The 17,494-nt window shown below is 37.8% G+C and overlaps 1 protein-coding gene across 1 annotated transcript in view; it reads left to right on the top strand.

The window, feature by feature from the left end:
* The first annotated feature begins 892 nt into the window (after positions 1-892).
* The window catches only part of NFXL2 (NF-X1-type zinc finger protein NFXL2), an 83,552-nt gene continuing 66,950 nt past the window's right edge, over positions 893-17,494 (top strand). The window contains exons 1-3 of the mRNA XM_090004900.1: positions 893-2,011; positions 2,572-2,685; positions 2,775-2,830. Coding sequence (XP_089861026.1) covers positions 893-2,011; positions 2,572-2,685; positions 2,775-2,830 — 1,289 coding nt within the window. The remainder of the gene's footprint in view (positions 2,012-2,571; positions 2,686-2,774; positions 2,831-17,494) is intronic.

Below are 17,494 nucleotides of genomic sequence, written 5' to 3'. Positions count from 1 at the left end.
TGTCTTGTTCAACCTTAACCGTTTTGACTCATAGGGTCTTGGCTGATGTGTATGCTATCTTACGCATATATCTCAAAGACCTGCCTCTGCCTCCAACCGATCCTCATCTAGATGTTTGTGGTCCTTGATGAGTTTTCTGTTTTGTATTCGGGTTTTTATGTTTTTTGTGTAAATGGTGTTTTCATGTTTTGATGTTGTGTTTGTGCGTGTGTGACTCAACGCTTTGTTGAGTTTCACTTTTAAGTAATGTTGATCGCTTTTCGTCTCTCTCATTCACTTTCTCTCTCTTTTTTTCTTCGTTTCTTTTTTTTTCTCCTTTTCTCTCTTCTTCTTCATTTCTCTTTATATATATATATATATTACAATTTAGAGTTTGAATTAGGGATTTCATATTATAGTTTGAATTAAATAAAAAACAAAAAATGTTCTTTAATTAAGGGGTTTGAATCATATTTTTTTATCAAGGATTTTTATGTTTAATTTGATTTTTTCCCCTTGATTAGGGTTTAAAATAAAGTTTTTATATTTAATTTTATGGTTTATTTAGTTTTATGATTTTTTTTTTAGAATTTAGGGTTTTTGGTTTATTTATGATTTATTTTTTTGCAGTTTAGAGTTTATTTATGTTTTATTTTTCTAAAGTTTATTTATTTTTAAATAAAAAATATGACTTCCTATTTAAGTAAAAGCAAACTCTGGACGAAAAACAATTGTTACAAAATAGACAACATGTTCTGTCTGTTCTATTATACTGTACTATCCAATCTTGAACAAGCAATCAAACACGCCCACAGGGCCAAGTCAGTCATGCTAGCTCCCGTCTCAGATCAGAGCAGATGGAAGAGCAACCGCCGAGATATATACTTAAGCTCTCTCCCTCTTCTCTCTCTCAATGGCGACAGCGACGTCGTCTGCCTCGTCAACGAAAAAACTCCTGCCACCGCCACCGCGGGAGATCAATTTTTCCTCCTCCGACGATGATGGTGATGACTCCGACGCCCCCGATGACGTTCATTCCCACGAGATCTTCAAGCCCTACCTCCAAGTCTACGGCTCCTCCTCCCCCGACCTATCCAAAATCCAGGCCTTCCTCCTCGCCTCCAGAAGTGGCGCCCTCTCCTGCCTCATCTGCCTCGAGAGGGTCCGTCGCACGGACCCCGTCTGGTCGTGTTCTGCCCGCTGCTATGCCATCTTCCACCTCCTGTGCATTCAGGGCTGGGCCAGCCAGGCCTCTAGCCGCCCCCCCACCTCCTCCAACCCCATCCCCAACCCCTCTTGGCACTGCCCCAAGTGCCGCACCGACTACCCCCACTCTCTCCTCCCTCGCCGCTACCTCTGTTTCTGCGGCAAGATCGAGAACCCACCCTCTGACCCCTGGATCGTTCCACATTCCTGTGGCGAGATATGCGGCCGCCCCCTCCTCAGCGGTTGCGGCCACGAGTGCCTTCTCCTCTGCCACCCTGGACCCTGCCCCCCTTGCCCCAAGCTCGTTCGCACTGCATGCTTCTGCTGCTCCTCTGTAGACGTCCGGAGGTGCGGCTCCGCCGGATTCTCCTGCAATGGCTCCTGTCCTAGGCTCCTGCCTTGCGGGATCCACCGTTGTGTGGAACGATGCCACGAGGGTCCTTGCCCGCCTTGTCGGAGAAAGGGTGTTTTCCGGTGTCTGTGCGGCAAGAGGAAGGAAGAGAGGGAATGCTGTGAGTCCGAGTTTAGGTGTGGTAGTCCCTGCGGTAGATTGCTCGATTGCGGGAAGCATGTGTGCGATCGAGGGTGCCATTCTGGTGGTTGTGGAGAATGCCCGCTCCGAGGGCGGAGGACGTGCCCTTGCGGTAAGCTGGAGTACAAGGGAATCGGCTGTGACGTGGTTCCGCCTACGTGCGGGTCGACCTGCGAGAAGATGCTCACATGCGGACTTCACCGATGCCCGGAACGGTGTCATCATGGTCCGTGTATCGAGACCTGCAGAACTGTGTTGATGAAATCTTGCCGGTGTGGAAGCTTAAAGAGAGAGGTATCCTTGATGGCTATTAGTCAGAGTTCTACCCTGATTTGTTTATGAAGACTCTTGCGATTCTTTTTTCCCGATCTGGTTACATGATGATAATACAAGACACTTTTATTTATCTATATTGGCTGTTTCATATCCAGGATATGATAAGCTTTAACTGTGATTTACTCATCAATCATGGTTCTCGATATTAATAATATGACTGATACGATATTAACAACCATTGTATTGGAAAAAGGAGCCTACCTTATTATACAGTAGGATTACCTTATTGTATGATGTAGGCCCTATCCTGCCATATCATATGATAGAAGGCATACCATAAGACGTGGCTCTACTTTGGTACGTTTAACCAGAACTTTTTAGTGTTTTTTTTTCTTTCAAAATCTTGTTTAATAAGGTTGCAATGCATGCATCAGTGCATGTTTGGTTCTTTTGCTTATTGAAAATTAATCATTATGTCTACAACGCAATACGATCAAAATACATGGAAAACATTCAATAACAAATATTGTGTTGTTTTTGCTCTGTAATAGTATATTATGCTACTGAATCCCTAATAGGTACCTTGCCACAAAGATTTGGTTTGTGAAAGGAAATGTCAACGTGCAAGGATTTGTGGCCGTCATGCTTGCAAACGTCGATGTTGTGATGGTGACTGTTCCACATGTCCTGAGGTACATGTTAGTTCTATACAAACTGTCCTTACTTACATCATTCAGATTATGCATCTAAACCATTGAGTTCTATTTTTTCCCATCCTTAGATATGTGGAAGGAAGCTTCGTTGTAACAACCATAAGTGTCCTTCACCTTGCCATAGGTATGCAATATTGATAATTTGCTTTTCATGTTATTTGCTTAATATGGAATGAGATTTATTAAGTAAATAGTTTAGGAGAAAACACGATGTACGTGAATGCATATCTTGTCCAATCATCTATGAGTACGAAAAAATAAACAAAATCCTATTTTTGAAACAACTGGTGAGGGGCCTATACATGAATGTATACATGAGGGTACAAGATAAAAAATACTAGAAGATACTATTTCTTTAGACCCACATGGGAGATCATGGTTCTTAACTAACTTACGACTCTCACAATGTTGCATTATGGTTTTTGACTCATTGAGAACACCTGAAAACACATGTTGTAGCCCCCAACTGGATATATGACCCAATCATTGATGCTACAATACCAAAGGACCCAAAATTGCAGTGTTGGGGCGTAAACTATTATTGCACTCAGATCCCAAATCCAAAGAGTCCAACTAGTATAGATGCCATTTTCTATAGCTAGTCCCAATCTTCCTTCTTGATGTCTGAACTTACATTCCAACAAGGTTGTAAGTAGTGTAGCATTACCCATATCGGTCACGCCCAAAGTTAGATACTTATCGTAGGCTATCGAAAAAAATTGTAATTTTTAAATAAATATTTTTTCAAAAATTTCAAAAAATCAAGAAAACCTAAAAAAGTTAGCCAAAATTCTAAAAAAACCATGAAACAATGATGAATTACACAAAATACAACAATAAAATCACATATGAAACATTTATGTCTCTACGAGCTGCATAAGACATCATCAACCATCAACTAATATAGATAATATTGCATATATATCTCACAAGAATAATGTAAAATATTAAATATATTGCGATGAAGAACATGTCACAAGACTCATATTTTCATATTACATAAACAAAAACAAAATAACCAACTTTATGAACACTTTTAAATAACCAAGTTTTAAAAAAATATAATCTCAATCATCATCATCATTATCTTCTTCTTCTTATTCTCCTGATGTTATGCTAGAGATTGTATGATCAAAAGTAGGGAGCTCATCTTCATCATACATATCCTCCCAAGGCTGCACATACTTCATTTTTGCTTCACTAATATCTTTTTTAGTCTTTTTTCTCTCAGACCAATGAGTAATTGCTGGCATTGCCATTTTACGACATCCAACAAATCCTTTGACATGCAGGGGGCAACATTATGATGTGTCCCGACTAAATGATGCTTCAACCGAATGATACCACTTGAAACGATATGATGACAATAGTTGCACTCGATTTTCAATCGGTTTTCATTCACTACTTGAGTGCCCCGTTGCCATGTCAGATTATTTGATGTCATCTTCCCCTAAAAAAATTCAATTTACGGCAAAAAATACGAATTTGTTACCTTAGCCCACTCCCTTAAGTGAAAAAGGATGAAAATGCACTCTTATGTGAGAAATCCGCAAAAGCCTTCTCTTTTGCGAGTATGAATCGGCCCCCAAATTGTTCTCACGCCTCTTAGGGTGCGTGAGTTCTCCTCTAAAGGCCTCTACACAAATGAGAGAATTGGTTCTAGGAAGGTCTTTAAAACCCAAAATTAAAAAAGTTGAGTTTCCACCCTTTTAAAGTGTGTCTGACACTTATCGGATGATACATCATGTATCGTACGATACAGGGCAATATCATATGATTCAACTGATACAGATAACTGTGTATCGTATCGAGTTAGGCCATAGTTACGATACATATCATACCGTATCGTACGATACACTACGTTACTTACAAAATTGCATTCCAGCCAATCCAGGAGAAGAGTTTATGAAATTCCTTATGGAAGTTGATGGTGCATATGTTTAGCTCACAAAATCAGCCAGTCATCATGAAGTACCAGCTACCCACAATGAAAATTTTGTTATCTCAGATAAGTAGGGTAATAATGCTGGCGATGGCAACATAGAAGTGCAAAACCAAAGGCAGGCTTGGATAGGTGTATAAATGAAGAGAAAAATCTTCACGAGATGAGAAGAGTATGGCACCAACTCCAAGGAAACCAACACAAACAATGAAGTTTCAGAAAACTCAAACATACAGATTTTGATAAGGTCTACTTTAATGTGTCATTCCATTGAGCAATGGGTCTCATATAAGGGATTTTCAAATCAGTTTCAAGTTTTCTTGACTGAAGCATTGAAACAAAAGGAACCATGTTCATATTACTAGGCTGCTAAAGATAAAAGATGGGTGAGTGTGATGAATGAATAGATGGAAGCTATGCATTATAATCATAGTCACTTGTATCGTTCAAGGTAATTTCTCATCGGGGTTTTTTCTTGGAGATATTTTCAAAAAATGGGTTTTCTTGAGAAAATCTCAGAAGCCTTGAAAATCGAAAAATATAAATAACAATAATAAAAATAAAATAAAATAATGGGTTTTGTATTAATTTTCTTGCAAAAATATAAAGAAACAAGTTTTTAAAGTTCTGAAAATACAAAAGAAAAAAATGAAAACTGATCTCAAAATGTATATTATATATATTAAAAATATTGCGTTATCGTGATATTTTCATTTTAGCGACATGTTGCTGATATTATTGGCCTATCCTAAAATGGTGATAATATTGCAATATTTTCAAAATACCAGTGACTGATTATAATCAAACATGGGGAATAATAGAAAGAACCCAAAATAAAAATGTTATGGATATAAATGGGTCTACAAAGTAAAACACATGGCTGGTCTGGTGGTAGCCTGGAATGATTCAAGGCAGGATTGATTGCTGAAGGATATAAGCAGTAGTATATGCTTCATTGTGAAGAAAAATTTAGCCTAGTTATAAAATTGTGTGTTGTGACATGGTTGGCTTCCTTATCAATTGGATGTTAAAAATGATTTCTTGCATGGTGAACTGAGAGAAACACATATGGGGTATCCACTATGTTTTAGTGAAGCCGATACAAACAAGTATGTGTGTGAGCTAAATAAGTCAATCTACGAGTTGAAGCAGGTGTTCGAAATATGGCTTTAAAGTATCTACGATGCCCTCAAAGTGAAATGTTTTCGAAGGGATGCTATCAATCATTCTCTTTTCTTACATCGGGGAGATAGAAGTATTGTGATTATCCTTCCTTATGTAGATGGTTTATTATAACTGAAAATTTAGAGTTATTGTGATTATCCTTCTTTATGTAGATGATATTATTATGACTGAAAATTTAGTTAGTCTTATTGCTGAAATAAAAAGATTCTTGCAAGAAAGACCTGAGAGAATTTTGAGATATATGTTGAACATAGAGATAGACAGACAAACTACTTGTTTTAAAATGCCTTAGCAAAATATGTAGCAGATGTTTTGAAAATATGGCTTCTTCCAAACCACTTGTCACTCCTTATGTTATGAACAAAAGGCTTTCTAGCCTGGAGTAGGAAAGATAGAAGTATGGCAAGACCTTTGCAATACCTCACTATTACGAGACCCGATATATCTTATAAGTTTATAGTTTATACATGCTCCTACTACTTATTAGAAAAGGAGTCTTCACGTTCAGCTGTGTAGGAAAAGAAGGAACAAAATAATGGAAGAAGAGGCTGTAGGAAGAAAAGACGTTAGAGACTCAGTCTGTGTCTATCAATGTATTAATAATATATTGAGAATATAATTTTAGGGTACGAAAATACCCTCTAGCAACATCTTAAATTACATTACATAATAACTGGATCTTGACCCAGTTCAATACATGGATCGGGTCGAGTCCTGGGCATACACAAGTTGGGTCCAAGACCCAATAACGACTTCTTTTCAGCCTCCCTCAAGTTGTGCATGGTCCTGGACCATGGCCAACTTGCCTTTTAGAAACCAAAATCTATCCTTTGTCAGCCCTTTGGTGAAAATATCAACAACTTGCTTTTCAGTTCGCACAAACATGGGCTCAATCTCCTTTTCTTCAACCTTTTTCCTAACAAAATGTTGCATGCTTTGCTCGACTATGATGAATGAGATTGAAAGACATATTGATGGCACTTTGATTGTCACACAGTAGCAGTGACCGAGCAATTGGTTCTCCCATTTTGGTTAGGAGATGCCTTATCCATGTGGCTTCAGCAGTGACAACTGCCATCAACCTGTATTCAGCCTCAGTACTTGACCTAGCAATCACCTTCTGTTTTCTACTGCTCCAAGATACCATGTTCGATCCAATGAAGCTGCAATAACCAGATACTGATCGTCGTTCATCTGGATCACCCACCCAATCAGCATCAGCATAAATAATGATCTCATGGCCGCTTCCTGAATCTAATTCACTTTTCTTGTATACCAGCCCATCACCAATGGTACCCTTCAGATAACGAAGTATTCGTTTGACTGCCTCCATATGCGACGTATGAGGTTCATGCATAAACTGAGACAGCTGATTAACCGAATACACTATATCAGGTCTAGTAAAAGTCAGGTATTGTAGCATGCCAACTATGCTACGATACTTAGTGGGATCTCCATATATATCCCCTTCTTTAGAACTCAGTTTCTGATGAATGCCACTTGGAGTTGCTAATGGCTTACAACCTGTCTTGCCTGCCCTGTTGAGAATGTCCAACGTGTATTTGTGTTGAGTAAGTGTGAGTGTATCACATCTTTTATCAACTTCCACCCCAAGAAAATACCGCAGCTCCCCTAAATATTTCATTTTGAATATCTGATTTAATAACTTCTTTACCTCCTCAATGTGACTTTTGCAGTTCCCTGTGATGATGATATCATCTACATATATCAATAGAAGAGTAGTGACATCTCGTTCATTGTGAATGAATAACGAGTGATTCAGAAAGGACCGAGAAAAGTCATGCCTTTTTATCTCTAGTGAAAAACTCTTGAACCAGGAACGAGAAGCTTGTTTCAATCCATAGAGTGCCCTTTTTAGTTTGCATACATACTACTTGGCATCTCGTTCTACATACTCAGTGAGTTGTTCCATGTAGACTTCCTCTTTTAAATCCCCGTGTAAAAATGCATTTTTTACATCTAACTGGCTCAATGTCCATCCATGTTCAATGGCTAGACTCAACACAATACAAATGGTTCTCATCTTAACCACTTGACTGAAAGTTTCATCAAAGTCTTGTCCTTGTTCTTGTGTGAATCCCTTGGCTACAAGTCTAACTTTATACCTTTCGATGCTTCCATCTGGTTCATACTTTATCTTGTATACCCATTTTGACCCAATGACATTTCTATTTAGTGGTCTAGGCACAATCTCTCATGTCCCACATTCATGTAAGGCTTCCATTTCTTCATTCATTGCTTCGACCCATCTTCTAGAACTTGCAGCTTGATAGAACATGAGAGGCTCATCCTCTTTATTTATGGACGTCAAGAATAGCTGAAAATCCAATGAAATTTTTTTATAGCTTACCCACCTGTCAAGCGGATGTCGAATCCGTGAGGATCTTCTGATATCCATCATCTGTGGAGCAGGGTCAGAAGGACCCGTATCTGTACAAGGAATGGATGAGGGCTCTCTCTCTCGCTGAGTGTATACAACACCCTTATACCTTGTTGGCTCCAAGTTTTGTGTGACAATCTCTTTTGTTTGAGTTGCATTTGTTGATTCTTCATATATCTCATTTTGGCTGCAGTCTGCTGGGCAATCTTCCTTAGCATTGGAGAAGAGTTCTGAATTTAACCATGGGTAGTATACCTCAACACTGGGACTTGAGTTAACAACATGAAGACTTGAATTAGGCGACTGATCATCAAAATTCATTTCATAAAAAACTACATTTCTCGATATTTTGACTCGTTTACTCAATGGATCATAACACCTATACCCTTTGTAGTCTTCAGCATATCCCATAAACCTGTACTTTAAGGCTTTGTCTTGAAACTTATGTCTCAATGTTCTGTCAATGTGAACATAGCAAATAGACCCAAATACACGTAATTCATTATAATCGGGTTGTATGCTAAATAGAGAAAAATATTGCGACTTATTTTCTAAAATGGTCATGGGCAGTCGATTTATCACATGAACTGTGAAATGAAAGGCTTCAGTCCATAGTGCTACAGGAAGATTGCTCCCGTGCATCATGCTCATTCACTCTCAACAATATGTCGATGCTTCCTCTCAGCAATCCCATTTTGTTGAGGTGTATGTGGGCAAGACACTCTTCTCTTTATCCCATTATGTTGAAGAAAACTAACAAAGTCACTAGAGGCGAATTCACCTCCTTCATCACATTGAAAATTGAGAATGTTGGTAGAGAAATGGTTTTGAATAAAGGAATGAAAATTTTGAAACAATCCAAAAACTTCTGATTTGTGTTTCATGAAAAATATCCAAGTATAACGTGAATAACTATCAACGAAAATGAGATAATATTTACTGCCAGAAAGAGAAGCAATTGGGGCAGGACCCCAGACATCAGAACATATGACTTCAAAGGGCCTTGAAGCTCTCTTATTAATGGAATTGAATGGCAAAACACGACTCTTACATAAATGACAATTAGAACACTTTATATCAATAACTTCTGAACTCAGACTGGACTTAGGAATGAGATTATTCGAGACGAGTTTTTCAATAAAATGACGACCACAATGACCCAAACGACTATGCCAAAGTCTTGGCTTATTACATTCAGAAATGACAAACACAAACTCAGAAGGAGCGAGAAATTGATGTTGGTGAGGCTTCAAGGATGAATAGTCAGAATGAACAGAGGAAGGATCTTCTTGAAAGATGTACATGTTGCCCCATCTTTTTCCCTCAGCGAATGTCTTCTTCGTGTGAAGATCCTTAACATAAACAGAAGAGGGAGTAAATTCAACTGAAGCATTAACATCATCAACAAGTTTTGAGACAGAAACAATGTTCTTCTGAATATTAGGAGCATGAATAACATTTGAAAGATTAAGAGAGGACTTGGACATGGGTATAATGACATTTTCAATGTGTGAGATGGAATGATGAGAACCGTCTCGCGTGACTATGCTATTCTTACCAACATAAGGAGAGAGATTCAAGAGTTTACCCTCATCACCCGTGACATGAGTCGCTGCTCCGGAGACGATGTACCAAGTGCCTTTATCATTTTGCTTCATATTCAAGCTTGCCAAGGTTGCCAACAACAACTCTTTTACTTCTCCATCCCTCCTAGCCTCTGCGTGTGGAGCTTTTCCCTTGTTTTGAGGGTTGAACCAACAATTTGCTTTAATATGCCCTTTCTTATTACATAAAAAGCATGTGGGAATGGGCCTTTGTCCTTGTATATTGGGCGTTGAAAATATACCATGACCTCCAAAAGTATTTCTCCCTTGGCCTCTCTTTCCTCGAAAGAAATTTCCTCTACCTCTACCATAAGTCATTCCCGTGGCCAACACATCTTGGGTTCCTGAATGTCTATGAATGTCTTCAGAAGATCCTTTCAGAGTCATTTCATATTGCAATAGTTTGGCACGAAGGTCTTCAAACTTTGGAAGTTCTGGCAAACATAATAAAGTCGTCATCATAACATGATAGTCTGACTCCAACCCACTCAAAGTTTGGTGTACCTTATCCTTTTCACTGACGAGACACCCCACAATAGCCAGCTGATCCGTGATGCCTTTCATTTTGTTCAGGTATTCCATAATAGACATGGAATCTTTCTTCAACATTTGAAATTCTCGCTTGAGAAACATGATTCTCGCTTCAGAGATCTGCGAATATGTCTGATCTAGCTTATCCCACAACTCTTTGGCCGAACAATCATCAAGAATGGCTACAAGAACCTCTTGTGAGAGAGTTGAAGTGATGTAGGCCACTAATGATTGATCTCTTTTCATCCAAGTAACATATTCTGGATTCTTGAGAAGAACAATAGATTGCGCCCCCTTTATCGTCCGTCTTTTCCTGCGAAGTGAACTCTGGAGGAGGTGGGACTGATCCATTCAGATGACCAGAGAGGTCCTGACGCCTTATAAACGAAACAATTTGTCTTTTCCAGGTTAAGAAGTTGGAATTATTCAATTTTTCAGAAACTAGTTGACCGAGAAAGTTAAAGGAGAGGCCTGACTGGGGATGAGATAAATCCATTTGAGCGGAAACTAAATTATGACAGAATTTGGCACAGAGATATAAAAGAAAGTTATGACAGAATAAAAGTTTGACAGGGAATGAGATAATATTCAGATAGAAAATGAAATAGATTATTGTATATACTATTTCAGAACTGTGTAAGGCACACAGTAGATCTGAAATAATATTTAGTTATGTGAGGCAAATAATAAAGAGCTCGTGTGGACAGAAGAAACGAGAAAGGACAGATAACCAACAGGTATAAAGAATAAAAGGAGTAGAAAGGGAAGCTCGGCTCTTGCGTGATACAGGAGAAAGGGAATCGGATTCACGTGCCTAAGTAAATCACGTGAAGAGTTAGAAAGTAAAACAAGGGAAGAAGGGCCAGGTTCATGTGATTAGGCATATCACGTGAGAGGATAGGACTCGACTTTGACTTTTGCAAAAAAGAAGAAGAAGGAAGATAGTTAGAAACAGAATCCACTAGGTGACAACAGACTGAATATGATTCAGATCTGCGATGGAAGCTAGAGAAGAGGAAGAATAACTTGACAGAAAAAGAAAAAAGGAGAATAACCTGTCGACGAGGATAGAAAGTCGACTTTTCACGTTGACTGAGTGAAGCCGAGACAACTCTTCGCACCCAGAAGTCACGCTGCTCGGATACCATATTAGAAAAGGAGTCTTCACGTTCATCTGTGTAGGAAAAGAAGGAACGAAATAATGGAAGAAGCGGCTGCAGGAAGAAAAGACGTCAGAGACTCAGTCTGCGTCTATCAATGTATTAATAATATATTGAGAACATAATTTTAGGGTACAAAAATACCCTCTAGCAACATCTTAAATTACATTACATAATAACTGGATCTTGACCCGATTCAATACATGGATCGGGTCGGGTCCTATACATACACAAGTTGGGTCCAAGACCCAATAACGACTTCTTTTCAGTCATATATAAGGTTTGAAAAGAATCATGAGATACATTAAAGCCTATGTTATTAATTTTGCATGTTGATTTGCAAATGTAATTTTATTGCACTATATTGCACTGTTATATGTGGTTCCACGGACTGGAGTCCCGTGATGGTTCTCGCAGGGGTAGATGCGAGCTTTTGCCTTGTTTTTGCATGTTGAATTGCAAAACTCAATAATTAGCTTTTAATAAAAAGACAATGAATAAGAACAGTGTAATATACGTTCTGGGATATCTCATCTGGAGTATGAGAATCTTAGAGATCCGGTCTTGGGGAGACTATGAGGATACAAAAACTCCGTGTGCTTTATTTTGTCCCCTGAACCCGATATTGAGGTTTTTTCTCCTGACCACGGTTTTAGGGAGAATCCGCCACTTTCCCTAGGAGTGGTGTGTTTGACACAACTGTTGTTTTTGGTACAAAAGGATGTATTTGTGGGCATGGGTGTCCCTTGTGTCCCCGACATTAGATGTGGAGGTCTAATATTCCAAAGGTGATTCGGTCGAGGGCTAAGTTTGGAACCCAATAATAAAATACAAATTTGTGTGCTAAGTTACCCTGTGAACCTAACTTGACCTCGGGGATTGTACCCGTTAGGTGTATCTGCGGGCAATGGTAATTAAAAAGAGGAACTTACATTTGTATGCATTTAATAGGGCATGCATATGGAAAAGGAAAATCTTAAGGAAAGATAATAAAGTGTTCATGTATTGCACATAAATCATGCATATTCCTGCAACATGCATATGGTATCTGTTCCCATAATTGTTACATGTTGATGGGTGCATGATGCTTAATTTTTAATGAATGATAAAAGTTCTGTTTACTAAAATTGTGCATCATGGTATTGATTACTGTTATTTTATGCCTAATAGATGCACATTGTTGCATGAATGCTTACCTGAATTATCATTCCTCTTAATCATTACATGGATTCATATCTGTGGTTATGAGATATTTAAATGCTGCTAACGATGTTACCTGCCAGTTAGCTTCTGATATATTATTGACTGTCGTAGCATAGACTTATTCTTGTATATGATGAAAATCACACTCGACACCCGCACCACATACTTGACACATGATATACCTGAAAGAAAAATTACAATAATTTCTACTTAGTAAGTTGTAGCCTAATTCCTATAAATTTATCATTTTTAGGTGAAGAGTAGAGTTTATGAGCGGCTGCGTGATGAGGCTTCGATCGAGATTTTGGATTTACTGTTCCAGAGATAGTTCGAGAAACTCTAATGTTAATTTTCATTGATATTGAAATGAAATAAATGATTTTGGTTTGCTCCCCACTGTAATGTTTCAGAATGCTTAACCTTATAGTATTACTTGTTTCCGCTGTATTGAAAAAAAAAATCCTCAAAATTTGGGTTAAGATTTCGGGGCGTTACACCTTATGTTATGAACAAAAGGCTTTCTAGCCTGGAGTAGGAAAGATAGAAGTATGGCAAGACCTTTGCAATACCTCACTATTACGAGACCTGATATATCTTATCGGTTTATAGTTTATACATGCTCCTACTACTTCTCACATATAAGGTTTGAAAAGAATCATGAGATACAATAAAGGAACCATTAGCCATGGCCCATGGACTCATATATTATAAAAATGACCCAACCAACTTGGACATCTCATCTATTCTAGGATATTTAGATGCAGACTTGGAAAGAGACCCAAACACTCTTGAGAGATATAATATAGTATATTGTTTTTGTGTGTTCTATCCCTCTTTGTATATATTATTATTTGTAGGGATATTCTTGTATTTTATAGTAAAGTCAAGTGAGGAGGTCACAGTTGTCTATTTTAAGAGTGTTTGTTAGGGGAAAGGGTTGACCTCTTAATTTGTTGTATCTTACTCTCTATTGCTTAATGAAGTTTCCTCAAGTGTGCCTCTCTATGCCACTTGTTCTCTTTTTGCTGTGATATGATATCAAAGTCATATCTAAATTAGAAAGAGGGTTGTGTTTGAGCATTGGAAGAGGAGACTCCATTCTTTGTTATATGTGCCTTACCTTGAAGGTTGTGCCAGACTGACATTAGTAGATGCCTGGTGTAATTGAAGGCTTCAAACCAAGGTCAGACATTTTTAATGTCATTAATTCCCTTTTTGTCACTCTCTGTCATGATCATATCATCAACATATAACAAAAGTATGACAATAGTTGTACTTGTATCTTTAACAAAAACAACAATGTCAGTATAACATGACTTATATCCCAAGGTTAACATAACATTGCTAAACCTATCATACCAAGCTTTGAGAGCTTGCTTAAGCCCATACAAAGCTTTCTTTAACCGAATAACTTTCCCTATCTCAACCTCAAGTCTGGGAGGAAGATCCATGTACACTATTTTATTTAAGTCACCATTCAAAAAAGCATTATTAACATTAAGATGGTAAATAGGCAATTTTCTAATGGATGCTAAGACAACAAGTGTTCTAACATAGTCATACGACCTACGGGAGCAAACGACTCTTCATAGTCTATCCCGTATTTTTGGGGTTAAGCTTTGGCCACTAACCTAGCTTTATATCTTTCTAATGATCAATCCCCTTTGGTCTTGACTTTCTATACCCACCTACATAGTCTTTTTTCCTATAGGTAATTGTTGGATTTTTCAGGTCTTGGCTCTCTCGATTGCCCCTAACTCTAGGTTCATGACATCAATCTATTCAGTAATTTCTTTAGCCTCTTTGTAGGTTGAGGGTTCATAGAAGGAGTAGATAGACATAAGACATGCTCTATATCTACGTGAAAAGTTTTCATATGAAACAAATCTTTCAGGATGTCTAGAAGTTCTACTAGATTTCTTAGTGCTAGTTTCTCCTAGATTTTGGTTTTGAGAATACTTATCTAATGCACATGGAGGGTGTTCAACAATTCTTCTAGAATAGTTTTGAATATACTGATTCTGGGTATCTTCTATGGAAACCCCAGAGTCATCAACATGCATATCATTAGGATCATTATCAACATGAATAGCTTCATCAGAAGCTTTGTTTGGAAACAAATCAAATAAAAAGGAATACTAAAGATCATCCTTAGGCTTACCAAAACCATTTTCATTTTTGAGAAATTTAACATTTCTTGAAGCATACAGTTTGTCATTTTTCTTATCATAACATTTGTATCCTTTTTTATTTCTTACATAACCAAAGAACACACATTTGATGGCTTTGGGGGATAATTTGTCTCTTTTTTCTATAAGTACATAACACTTACATCAAAAAATTCTTATAAGTTTTAAATCTACAGAAATTTGATAAAGTTTTTCAATCGGGAAAATGTTTTGTAAAGAGGATGAAGGCATTCAGTTGATAAGATATACCCCGGTTAAGTCACCTTCAACCTAACAACTTTTTTTAACATTTTTAGAGACATGCAAAGTTCTCGTAGTTTCAATGATATGACGATGCTTTCTCTCAGTCAAACCATTTTGTTGAGGGATACTTGGACAATAATTTTGATGTGAAAGCTTACTATATTCCAAATAATTTTTGAAATCATTGGACAAATATTCTCCCTTTGAGTCTGATCGAAAGATGATAATATTATTTTGAAATTGATTTTTCATAATTTTATGAAATTCTTTGAAACAAGAGAATAGATCACATTTTTGCCTAAGAAAATAGATCCAAGTATACCTAGTATAATCGTAAATGAATACAACATAATAGGAGAACCTTCCTTTTGACATGACCGAAGATGGTCTCTGTACATCCGAATGCACAAGTTTAAAAGGTTTGGTTGAGATAAAAGTTTTAGGGGCAAAAGGATTTTTCTTTAATTTTTCAAGAATACATTCATTACATGTTTACATGTAAACTCTTTGGAACAAGCGCTTTCAAAAAAGGAAAAAGAACTTAGATATATTAGGATGTCCTAATGTTTGATGCCACACAAAAATATTTTTTTCTTTAACAAAATTACAAAATGATTATTTAGAAAGATGAAGAAAGTCTATGCAGTAGAGGTTTCTCCTCCTATGTCCCACCAATCACCTTCCCTGATTGGTGATCCTGCACCCAACATTTTTTTGATGAGAAGGAAACCTTATACCTATAATCCGAAATTTGAGAAACATATAATAAATTTAAATTGAGTTTTGGAACAACTCTAACTTTAGGAATTTGATTTTTTTTTGAAATATTTGAAAAAGTTTCAATAGTTTTGATTTCTAAATTAGTTCCATCGGTCGTAGAAACACAAGAATCATAAAAGGACTTTGTGCAATCAGATACTAGGAATTCTAAAGGAGTCCTGTGAAAGGAGGCAGCAGAGTCAAGAATCCAAGCAAGCATACCTGGAGAAGAAGAAGTAGATACAGTGGCACCAGAAGTAGAAATAGTAGAGTTCTTAAGGAATAGTTGAAATACTTCCGTTAGATGTTTAATAGAATCTTTAAGTTCTCCTTCTTTCATGTTACCTTCACCACTTTTTTTGGGTGATGTTTCTTCAACGATTGCTACCTTTCTTTTGAGCTTGGGACAATCCTGTGTAATGTGTCCCGCTTCTTGACAATTATGACAAATAACTCTTCTTTTTTCTCCAAGGTTATATGTTACTCCATTGCTAATTTTCCAAAATTGATGAGGTTTATATGCTTTGACATTGCTAGTGGGTCTGGACACGTCAAAAACCTCCTCACTTTCCTTGGTCATGCCAAGTCGGGTCTCGGCTTGGTATATCTATCTAAGAGCATCATCAATAGAGGCAGTTTCGGTCCTGTGTAAGATATTAGACCTAACTTCCTCAAACTCGGGTCTTAACCCGAATATGAAAAAAAACAAATGTTCTTCCTCAAGTTGCTTTCGCCCCACTTGGGCTCTAGTAATGCTAACTCATCCCAAAGAGGTGAGAGAGTACCGTAGTAATCTCTCACACTCTTATCACCTTATTTAATCATACAAATTTTCTTTTGAAGAAAATACTTTCGTGCCAAATATTTTTGCACAAACATTTTTTTGAGAAAACTCAGCCTCACATGCTTTTTTGAATTTAACTATACTTGCCACAAATTTGAGTTCCATACTATTAAGTAACCAAGAGAGAATTTGGGCATTTTCTGTAATAACCTCAATTTTTGTAATTTATTTATTTAAATTTATTTGAAAATAGTGAGTATTTTTAAGTTTGGGCCTCGGATCCGTTACCGGATCCATAAAAGAACGCGTAAATAACCCACAATGGGGTATTAAAACTATACTTATAATATTTAGTAATTAACAGTGTTTATAAGAAAAAAAATAATAATAATAAATAAATAAACTTTAGTATATAGGGTCGGACCCACAGTTGGATCCACGGATCCAACTGAGGATCCGTCACTCATAGGCGGAACCGGGTCCATTATTAAAATGGACCCAGCGTCGCAGGTCACGGGCTCGGACCCGGACCCGATATCGCTTTTTAAAGGGGGGCGTGAAACAGAAGCCCGATATCTTTAGCAGGCGTTAGGGTTCTGAGAGAACCCTAACCCCGATCGCGTACAAGGAAAAGGGGGTGGTCGGCTGGTGTAACCGAACCCCGCGCCTCTCGGAAGAGGGGGGGTTTCGGCAATAAAATGGGAGGTGGAAGAGGGGGTCTCACCCTCTTCCCTCGTCTCCCTCGTTTCTCCCTTCCCTCATCTCGCCCCTCATCTCTCTCTCCCTC

Source organism: Nuphar pumila, chromosome 4, assembly GCF_984573655.1.
Source record: "Nuphar pumila chromosome 4, dmNupPumi1.hap1.1, whole genome shotgun sequence".
Lineage (NCBI taxonomy): Eukaryota > Viridiplantae > Streptophyta > Magnoliopsida > Nymphaeales > Nymphaeaceae > Nuphar > Nuphar pumila.
This window is presented reverse-complemented; position numbering and strand designations above follow the sequence as displayed.